Below are 11,435 nucleotides of genomic sequence, written 5' to 3' on the forward strand. Positions count from 1 at the left end.
ATAGACGGATACATAAGCCTTTAATCTAGAAGAGAGATATATTGATATGGAATATATATAAATTCATCTTTGTCCTTGATGCATCATTTTGCATAGATTATCTAATAGGGAGGGACTTCATTATTGATATCAGTGATATTCTATCTCAAAGTTTTGTAATATTGATAGAAAGAGTCTCAATAGATGTGCATGTGTTAAATTCTCAATGATGGAAAGATATTATTGAGAAAGGAAAAGTTTGAGAGACACTTCTGGCCTTCTGGGATAAAGATGATGATTGCAGCGTACACCAAAAAAAAAAAAAAAAAAACCCTATAGATAGAAGCACAAAACAGAACTATCAAAGAATTCTTACCCAAGATAAGACCTGAGTTTCATGGTAAAAGCCCTTAACCATAGTAGGACGCAAAGGCCTATCAATCAGTCTACAAACTAGAACCTGCAAGTAAAGTCAGTCAATTCTAAGATATTCAAGATGCATAAGTACCCAACATAAACATATAGATGCCCTTAGGTTTGAGTTATCTTTATCATAAAAATTCATAAAACCTAAGGGTGCCATTAGAATTAATGTATTTTGCTATCATGTACGGTATTAGGTAATAAATCTTGGCTGGATCACTACATTACGACTGCACTGTAATGGGTTTGTGTTAACCGTGACCAAAATTTTAGGCCACAACTGCTGCAAACCACCTGCATTACCAGTGAAGAACATTGTAACACATCTACTTGTAAGACATATCTTGGATACCGCTATCACAGCATCATCCAAGATATAGAGTTCATTTTCCTTTAAAACTTGCATCTTAGATGTCTATGAATGGACTAGTGATGCTGTGTTTTTTTAAGTTTTCTCTGTCAGATGTACAGCATGGTTGAAAATTATTTTCTCAACATACAATTTTTTCCATCAAGAGTCCTGGTATGCCCTTCTCATTTTTTGTATATCATTCTACAAAATAATTTTTCTTTATTCTAAAAAACAATGCAATTCATAGCAAAGAAACTGAACAGCTTACGGACTGCAGAACAGTGTTTTGACTAAAAAAAATTAAATTATAATTATTTAAAAAATGAAAGAATTTAACAGTGCCCGCCAAATAAATAAATACTCCCTCCGTATTTTATTACATGCTCCATTTCCGTATTTTATAATGGAAATGGGGTTGGTTGAAAGATAAAAAAAAATCTGAAAAAGCAAAAGTGAGTATAAGTGGGGAGGAGAGAGAATAGACTAAACTATGAAAATACTAGGGATTCCAACGCGCGCCCATAGTTAGCCCTTTGAGAATAATTATTACCGATGTTCTTTAGCCCTATGTATGTTTGTGTAATAGTTTATAAAAATATTTGCATATAGACGATAAATGTGTTGGATATTGTGTAGTTATGCATTGTTTCTAAACTTTAATTGAGCTACTTTGATTTAGTGATCAAACGATAAAAAGATGTTGAGTTCGATGTAGAAATATAAATGTCTAATAAATTCTAAATAAAAAAAAAATTAAAACAAAAAGAAATAGAGAGAGTAAAAGATGGATTAAAATATTAAAATAAACATAACTCTTTAAATCAATTTAGGGAAATTCAAGAGACAATTATAAAGCTTTTGAAATCAATTAGGGGCAAATATGTAAAAGAACATTTTTAGGGATATAAATGTCCATGCACTATTCATAAGAGTTTTCTTAAACTTTTTATTAGGTAGGGATGATATTATGGGACCACAAGTGGGGAAGAAAATAGTAAAATATTATTACAAGTTTCCAAAAAAGGAAATGGAGCAAGTAATAAAATATGTCTGCAAAAGGAAAGTGGAGCAAGTAATAAAATACGGAGGGAGTAATGTTATAATAACAAAGGCATAGCCTTCAAACATGTTGAGTTAAATAAAAAAATAAAAATAAAAAATCAAGAATCAATCAAAGAATCAAAATCAAGCAATGCAATTTACAAGAAAAGATAATAGAGGAAACAAAAATGAATCACCTAGCATCAACTAATGCTAGAGTCTGGAATGAAAGTGTGAACAGTGATTTATTTAGAAATATCCTATCCACGTAACACTACTTAATACTTTTGAGTCATGTTATTGAGAATTTTGAACATACAAACTGAAAGTACACAAAGTATGCAACACCAATCTTAGCACAAAGTACACAGTAATATAAAAATTGGAAAAAAAAAAATTAATAAAATGAGAAGATTTATAGTGCAATGTTTAATACAAGTAGAACTTTTCCTTACAAGATTTCTATGACATCTCAAAAGGGGGCAATACAGGAGGAGGACTAGGTGTCTTCAGAAAGTAACATATTGATATGTATCCTTGTTTTAGCATGTAATGTGAGGAAAAATACCTCAAATTTTCAATACCATTAGTAAATCGTACTCTAGTTAACATAAACAAATTTGAATAAGTTCCAATAGGTTCTGATTCAAAAATTAATCAGCTAACTCGTCGACTAAGATATTCTTTTGATTGTCACTGAACCTTCATCAGCATCATATGGCATGAAGATGGCCATGGATGTGGACTAAAATGAACTTATATAACACAGAAAGTTTCTTATCAATCAAATAGCAGAGCTAAATACCTCATGATCCTTCGGCCTCCCTTCACGCTTGAAAAAACCGCCACTGCATTTGAAATTTTAATGCCAGAGGAGACAAGGTGTGTCAGATTTTCATATAAAAATTTTGGCCCCGAAAAGAGTTAAAATGTCATTCCAAGAAGGATTATACCACTTTACCGCACACATAAAGCAATTAACCGACTAAGTTGACATGAAAAATTTCAGGACCTTATAAAGGAAATTGTCAAAAGAATCAAGACCTGGACCAGGATACAATCCTGGACCGATTAATTTCAGAGAATTAAAAAGCTGTAAATAGAGTTTCTTTGTAATTTTTCCAAGGGACAAGCCAGCCATGATGTGAGACAAGGGAAAATTATATTCCTAGTAGAAACCAAAGTACTTTCATATGTGTCACCCTTGATTATTATACTGAGATAGAAATTACCTTGTACGACCAGCCGCTGAAAACCGCTCTTGATAATTTACAGAAAGGGGGAAAAAATCAGATGGCTCACTAGGTATATCAGCCATACAAACGGTAGTGTAGACAATCTGCAGGAAGAAACAGAAAGAAAGTAATAGTAAATCAGCCTAAACCGATAAGAAATCAAATATATACAGACTACACATCAGTAATAGTTCAGTATCCAGGAAGCATGAGCATTATTAATCAACGGGCTACAACAAGCAATGGTAAAGTTTTGAACTTGCCGTTTCGCCATCTGTCACTGTAACAGCACCACTAGCTTGTCTCCCAATATGACCTGTTTCGACCAAGATCTGTTAAACATCCAACAAAACTTTCAGAATGATTTCTATGGGACAGACAACCTCTACAGTATAACTAAGTCATTTAAAAGAATCATATTGTTTGGTAGCTGAGGGATTTTGCCATTTCCTAGGTGTTTCAAAATCTTGCTTATACATCAATGCACAATCTTTTACCATCATCTGAAGCAGTTGTATCCATTTGATACTTACTAAAAGCTCCACATCCAAATAGATGAATAAATCTCTAAGGATGATAAAATTCTGACTATACTGTTTTTAAGAAAAGCTGGGAATTCTCAATAATAAGAAATCTGCGGCCCAAATACTTATATAGTGCTTAATCCTCCACCACAATGGACAGTCAGCAATGAGAAATTTATATGATTGTGTTAGTGACAGTTGATTATCATGGCATTGATATATTTTCTCTAAACACTGTGTTGCAATTTCTCTTAATTTTCCCAAATATCCTTTGTTTCACTCACCCTCTTCCTATGTTCTTTCTCCTTCCCCCATCCTGATCCTATCTTAATGCCAACATGATTCCATTTTATCGCCTACAGTTTAGCAGGGGGCATTACTGTTGGTGTCAAAGAAAAGATCCTGCAGCCAGTCTTACTCAGTTCACTAGCCTCTGAACTTATAATTTTCCAACAGGACCAAAATTTATTCAGAGAAAATCAACAGTCAGATGTAGAACTACATGGCTGTAAGCCTACAGCACAAGATCAACCTGGAAAAACTTTAGAGACCTTAGAGGGTTCATAAAAGGTATTTCAAGATCAACAAATCAAGTCAATCCAGAATCCAGATACTTAAATGACGGTTAATTCAATAGTCCCTCCGTTTTTTTAAGTACCCCATTTTCCAAAAGCAGCTGTTTATTTAAGTGCCCCATTTCTAAATTTAGAAACCCCACTCACATTATATATTATTTCTCTCACTTCCTTTTGACCCCACTATCATTTTATAATATTTCTCCCTCTCACATTATACCTAGTGGTCCCCTATTCATATTTCTCTTTCTTACTTTTCCAAATTTCTTATTACTAACCATACCCCACTTATATATTACTTATTTGCCTAAAACTCCCCGCACACCACAATAGGGTAATTAAAAAGAAGGCAGTGGAAAAAGTAGGAAACAAAGCCAACTTCCTATTCCCATCTTTCTTTGTCCTTGGACCCCTTCTTCTGTCAAGATGTTAAAATACGGTGAATAAGAAAGAACAGTGGATTGAAGACAGGAACATTGAAGCTTAGATATAATTTTTTTATATGCTTCAGCTTTAGTGTGTGGAGGGGGGGTGGGGGGGTGGAAGGGGGGTGTATCTTCAATGAAATTGGCAATTAACTTGATTAGAATAAAGTATTTTCCAAGTCTTTGAAGTGATCAGGAAGAAATATGAATGTCTTTCAAAGTTATGTGATTATTGAACCTGATAGTATTGAGGAGACAGATATGTTCATAGCAGGGGATATATAAAGGAAAAGCAATGGAAAAAGTTGTATAAAAGTGAGATACAATTCTAAAAACTAGAAGAGCTTAAGTGCTTAACGAATTTAATTCGCATCACATATATTGCACTCTAACCTAAAAATGTTCCATTTCAATGATTGCATGGAACCAAAGGGTCATGAGCTTTAATTGGGCTAATCAAGGTGATTTTAATTAGGAAAAGAGGAAGCATACTGAAGAGCTGAAAGATGCACAGCAGCCTAACTTACACCAAAATAAATATTAAATTTAATTAGCTGCACCTCACTTCAGTGAGGCGCATGCTATAGGTCTGCGCTTTGATCCTAGGCTCTAGGATTCCTATTGCCTTAGTGCACATTGAGCTTTTATAAACATTACTTAATACCCAGATTTATTCCCAACATTTAAACAAACACACCTACAAGAGCAAACTTGCTATGCTCAGATAAGAAATAACAATGCCCCTCGCAGCTAATGCAGTTCTGGTGTTTCCAGCCCCAACGGTCTTACAGAACTCATTTGAAACCTTCCAACCAAATAAGAACCCCCAACCAGAACAGCACAAGCAACCACAAAAACTTTATCCCACCACTTTCAGAATTCAAAGGAACCCCCTATATTGAACGCTACAATTGCAATGAGAAATATTTCCCTACCACTTAAAGCACTGTCAATCTTTGACTAGTATGACTACTATGGAGGCAGAGTTGAGGTGTCAATAGGATATGAGACAGAAGCAGGAACAACAAGATGCATATAACTGTAGGTATAAATCTGAAAAGGTATAACTGTAGGTATAAATCTGAAAAGGTTTATCTGTATGCCTGTAGTGGCTTTTATAGCTAACATGAGCAAGTAATAATGAATTTCTTAAGATTTTGCTTGATAGTGGGTGAATTTATAACTCATAGTCCCATAGAAGCAAAAGAGGCTGGTTTTGCACTCAAGGATAGTAGAAATCTACCATTGCACTCAAAGAAACTTGTTAGGCCGCAGGAGGATAGCAAAACACATTAATCAACATCAATATTAGCCCAATTCTTCTAAAAAAGTTTTTATAAGGTGGGGCACAGTGGTTAGATATACGGGGTTTCACTAGTCTGGTAACAAAGAGTACACATTGGATTGACCCTTGTTGCAATGTGCAACAAACATCCGCTCCTTTAAATAAGAAAGAGCACACCCACCCCCACCCCCTGAAATATTAATGAGCTAAATTTTAATCAGTCCATTATATTTTAAAATCTACTTGCTAGCCACTATGAGTTAGGGAAACACCACTTAGGTTAATCAATGTTCCACAACAGTGCAATAGCTCACAAACAACAACATTGCTTCCCTCACAAGAATATGTTATGGTATTTTTTCTTTACGGCATTTCCATGCTGAGGATATGGTTAATAACATGAAAGAGCACCAGCTATTTGCTAAGGAAACTACATGCGTATTTGGCCAATCCCTCAATAATGACTACCCTAGTAGAATTCCTTGGTGACTTCTATTTTAGGTATTCCCACTTCAGATAATTGAGACACATATATAATGGCTCTATTTCGGAAACCTGCACCCCTACTGAGTGTACTCGTTCATTAGTACGCCGACATGCACAGGCACACAGCACAGCACAATCAAGCCAGGTGCAATGGTTTTCAAAGAATTGATCCATGGGTCATTTTGTTAGTCAACAACAGCAAAGCATTAATCCCAAAAGGATTGGGTCAACTGCATGAACCAAAAACTAATCTCCTCAATAATAATTGATCCAAAACATATAATTAATTTGTTCATAAAAAGGATTTTTCTACTCATTTGAGTATATTAACATCATTAAAACAGTCAATTGTGGATAACTTCCATTAGGAAGAGTCACCCAAAATAAAACAAGCAAATGTGGGCAATAATTGGAATTCAAAGCTAACAATAAAAATTTTCACAGCATTTGCTAAGAAGCTTCTCTCCCATAAAAATTCCAATAATTAACCACACAAACCCAATTTAACAACACAAACCAACTACACATAAACACACTAAAAACCAAATAAATATAAATAAATAAAATTAAAATCGAAAAAGCTAAATAACTTAAAATAAAATAAAATAAAAAACCCAAATACAATTCAATGTTAGAGACTTACATGTCTATCTCCAAATGGGATTTTGACAGAGTAAGGTTGAAGGGAATCATGGGTATACTGGTCAGAAACATGGGTTTCAGACATAGCTCTAAAATTGAAGTTTTTGCCATGGAAATTCCAAGGAAGAAGATGGTGTAAAGAAGGAAAAGCTTTGGAAGTTTTAAAGCGAGACAAAGCAGAAGTAGATAGTAGAAGCTTGCAGTTCTTTGAATGTGAAGATGGAAGTGCAGAAGAATGTGGGCAAGAATGAGTTAAGGAAGATAATGAATTTGCTAACATTTTTGAATTGTGAGATTGTTGAGGTGCGCCGGCGTTCTACGGTTGAAACTACAAAAGAGAGTGGAGATGAAACTACAGAGGCAGAGTGACCCTTTGTTTGCCTTATCTGTTCGTTCATTTCAATTCAAAGTACACCTACCAGGTAGAAGTGATCAAACGACGGGCAGGACCTGTTTGGGTCGGGCCGAGGGTAAATAATTCAGCCACATGTGTTCTATTTACCTGTCATATACTCCGTACTTCGTAAGAATTTATTAGACTTTATTAAAATTTATTTTAGTTGTAATTTGTATTTAAGTAATCCTTATCAGAACTTATTTTTCATGAATTGAATTTAACTTAACTTCTTTGAGCTTATTACACTTGAAATAAATGAAAAAAAAAAGTGAACAGAACTAAGCGGGATTTTTGGACTTTTTGGGTTAGGACAAAAAAAAATATTTCCTCCGTTTTTTTAGTTGCATTACTTTTGTAATTGCAGACTTCTAGACATTTTTTTGAGTAGAGAGATAAAAGAGAAAAATATAAAGAGGGTTCATATGATAGGAGAGATATAGATGAAATGTATTAACCAAAAGAGAAAGTAATGCATCTAAATTAAAACTTCCATTTTTAAAAAGTGTTGCATCTAATAAAAAAGGTGAAAGAACCTACAAAACTTAGAAATGCATGTCCAAGGTCTACGGAAGAATAAGAGAAAACCAAGTTAACCTCCTTGATAAACGTTTTTCGTTTATCAAGTGGCAGTGTTGTAATAAAATAGTCTTGGAATTTGTAAAGTATGAATAAAAAAACGTTGTCCCCACTCAAGTGTACTGGTATGTCAAAAATTGAGGGAAAAGTGCCCTTGACGGACGTTATGTAAAGGTTGTTAGCTTAACTCAACTTGAGTTAAAGGGACACCTACCTTTCTTTCTCTCCTCCATTGTTAAAGACTTTTCACCATGATTTCTCTCTCCTCCACTGTTGAAAACCTTCCTCCATGACAAACACCTACCCTTAAGGGTTAACAATTCCCTTACTTCCTACATTTTTCTTGGGGTTTTTCTTTGAATTTGGTGGTGAAGCCGCTAGGAATTCCCGATTTTGATCATCTTTGTGACTTTACGAGGGAGCTCACCAAGATTCCGAGTCTAAGAGTTTTCTTTATTATGAGGAAGAAGATGAACTTTAATTATTGCCAGATTTAATGAAATGTATTGGATTTTATATGAACTTTAAGTTATGTTGTACTCCATATTATTTCTTTTTGATTAATAAAAGCTACGAGAAGCATCTAATTAATCTTTTGAATACAAACTAATTGGCTTATAAGGTATGTTTTCGAATTGTGATTATCTCTAGTTTGCGAGATTTCTGTTTCCTGAATTTGGGGTTGAAAAGGCTTTCAATCACGTTTTTAATTGTATTAATTTTTCTTTAGTGTTATATGATTAATTTTGCTACTGTTTGAAATTCTTTGTTTATGTTAATTTGTGCGAAAAGTAAACCCCAATTTGTACCCTAGAAAATCGACGAACCCAAGAGATTGGCAATTTGAAGGAGATTAATTTAATGGAAAAACACTTGAATTTGCAGATGTTGGTTGCAGAAGGAACACCGGCTACTATGGTTAAGAATTGAAGCTTAACGACGTCCATGTCTGATTTATCTGTGTAACCATTAAAATTACCTTCATACCCCTAACTAACGACGCTAAAAGACGTTTATAGCCCTAGATTTATCTAGGAGATGAACCGGGGCCAGCTCAAAGAATAAATAATTTATGGGCCAAGCCAAGCCTGACCCGACTTCAATCATTTTTATTCAAGCATACTATGATTGTAGGTATTGTTTTGGGTAAAAATACCCCGGCCACGTGGCCCAATCAGAAGGTGACACGTGTCACCCTAGGAGAAGTTCTAAATGAACCATACTCCAGTTGACATGTGGCACTCCCAGTCAGCATGGAAAAAGACTGCCTTCGAGCCCGATTCCCTTGACAACCCATCTTTTCTAGGTTTCTATAACCTAGGAGAGTGGCACGATTCCCAAGACCCTATAAAAGGGAGATGTTCTCCTCAACACGAAAAAAACCAGAGCAGTCAATGATTGTAGATTAATTAATTCTCACCACCGAGAATATACCTGATCTCAGAATGCGAGAGGATCCCACCTTTTTTTCCGCACTTTTTACATCTTCCGAACACGTTCTAACTTGATCGTCGGAGGCAAAACTCCACCCAACCGGAGTCTCCGTCGTTTTGCAGGTACAGGCGCTCGGAATCCAGTCTTAGTGTTGTAACTCTCCCGAGGGACACTGAAAATCCCGAAACATTTGGCGCCGTCTGTGGGGAGAGTACTTCTAAGATGGCTTCACATGAGTCTGTACCGCCTGCTAATGAGAAACGGCCTATGGCCGAAGTTCAAGTATGTTCAGACCAAGACAGTGGTGACGACTTTGATGTCGACACCTATGTAGCTGCTGACGGTTAACTCAGAACCAGGCGCACCCGCCCCATGGAAACAAGGGAACGGGGCGAAGAGCAAGTTGGTCCAAGTGAGCCAACCAGACAGCCGTCTAGACAACCCCAGGCGGCAGAAGGCGCAGCCCCGGTTACTAGAGACGAACTCATGGAATTCATGATAAGTTTCAAAAGGCAAATCAAGGACTTGATCAACAAGAAAACGGCTGGCTCCAGCAGGGGTCAATCGGCCAAGAAACCTTCTCCCTCAAAGAAGAAAAAGTCGGTCAAGGACCGAGTGCCTACTCCGCATCCAAAACCAAAGGAGGGGAACCGGCCCTTGATTTATCTGTCCAAGATCCGATTCCCTGAAACAAGGAAGAGGAAGGTCATCCGGCATGTTTAGCCGGATGGATCAAAGAAGACTTATTCGGATGCCCGGATGTTAATCCAACAGAAGAAAGGTCAACAACTGTCTGAGTCGGCTTCAACGTCGACTTACCCAGACAACTTTCACAATACCTCAATGAGGTATTCGCAATCAAATCGAGAGAGTCAGTTAGGCGGCTTGTCCATCCACACTGGCCCTCAGATAATCCATTCGGCTCCGTATGTGCCTCAGCAGCCATACATGCCGTATGGACAACCATACATGCAGCCGACCCTCTTTGGGGGTCAAGAGGCACAAAATGTCCAACGTTTGGACTGACAGCTCCGTTGCTCAAACTTAGGGAACAACCTTCTGCGTTCTCTAAGGAGATAACCGAGGCGGCACAGCCAGCCAAGGTTAAGAATGTCATGGTGGGTACTTATGATGGTACCACCAACCCTGAGGATCACCTGATGGCTTACACCAACCTCATGTACTTACATGCGTTGGATGATGCCACCTGGTGCCGATGCTTACATTGAAGGGAATCGCCCAACAATGGTTTGGCAACATGACAGCGGGCTGCATCAATAGCTTCAAGACACTTGCGTACTTGTTTGCTTTTAACTTCTCTATGAACATCTCTGCGAAGAAAACAAGTCTTGACTTGGGTGCAATACAGCAGGGGGATAGAGAAGGGCTAAGGTCCTATGTCAGGCGGTTCAATTTGATGAGAATTCAGCTTCAAGGGTTGTTTGACGAAGTGGCTTATACAGACTTCTTTACGGGTTTGAAGGACGGGTCGACCTTTAAGTTCGACCTCGTCAGAAAGAAGGTTGCTACTCTCCAAGAAGTTCTGATGGAGGCGAAAGCCTAAATACAGGCAACTGAACTTTGCGCCATCAGTAAGAAGTCGGGCCCCAACGAGTATGACAAAAAAGAGAATCGGCCTGCTCAGCCGGCTAAAAAAGAAGAGAACAAAAAAATAAAAGTAATCTGGGTGGCTGATGATTCTAATCAGCCGTCCCAAAAGAAGAAAGAGTTTAAACTATACGTTCCCAAGTACGAGTTTAACAAGGAATGCTACTCCATCCTCATGGAGATCAAAGACCGGGTGACAATTGAAAAACTGGTTGCAATGAAAGGTTCCGTCAAAAAACCAGAACAGAAACAAGTACTGTCATTTCCATGAGGATATTAGCCATGACACCAACGACTACTATAGCCTCAAGCAGCTGTTAGACCGACTGACTGATAAAGGGGTGCTGAAGTCCTACATTAGGAAGTCCAAGGTAATTTAACCCTGAGGACGAAGCAAGGACAACCGTCCAAAAAGGCAGCCCAACCTGCTCATAGTTCAGACATTGATGAAGA

The 11,435-nt window shown here is 37.1% G+C and overlaps 1 protein-coding gene across 6 annotated transcripts in view; it reads right to left on the reverse strand.

The window, feature by feature from the left end:
• The window catches only part of LOC110735016 (probable polyribonucleotide nucleotidyltransferase 1, chloroplastic), a 32,829-nt gene extending 25,452 nt beyond the window's left edge, over positions 1 to 7,377 (reverse strand). For 5 of the 6 annotated variants that reach the window (XM_021915139.1, XM_021915136.1, XM_021915138.1 and 2 more), the window contains exons 1-5: positions 6,969 to 7,247; positions 3,294 to 3,362; positions 3,028 to 3,134; positions 2,601 to 2,643; positions 356 to 439 (exon numbers count right to left, since the gene is read on the reverse strand). In XM_021915139.1, coding sequence (XP_021770831.1) covers positions 356 to 439; positions 2,601 to 2,643; positions 3,028 to 3,134; positions 3,294 to 3,362; positions 6,969 to 7,247 — 582 coding nt within the window. Of the gene's footprint in view, positions 1 to 355; positions 440 to 2,600; positions 2,644 to 3,027; positions 3,135 to 3,293; positions 3,363 to 6,968 lie in introns of all 6 variants that reach the window. The other variant, XM_021915133.1, reaches the window with a different exon arrangement.
• Positions 7,378 to 11,435: the final 4,058 nt, after the last annotated feature.

The sequence above is a fragment of the Chenopodium quinoa genome, unplaced genomic scaffold (genome assembly GCF_001683475.1).
Source record: "Chenopodium quinoa cultivar QQ74 unplaced genomic scaffold, ASM168347v1, whole genome shotgun sequence".
NCBI classification, from domain to species: Eukaryota; Viridiplantae; Streptophyta; class Magnoliopsida; order Caryophyllales; family Amaranthaceae; genus Chenopodium; species Chenopodium quinoa.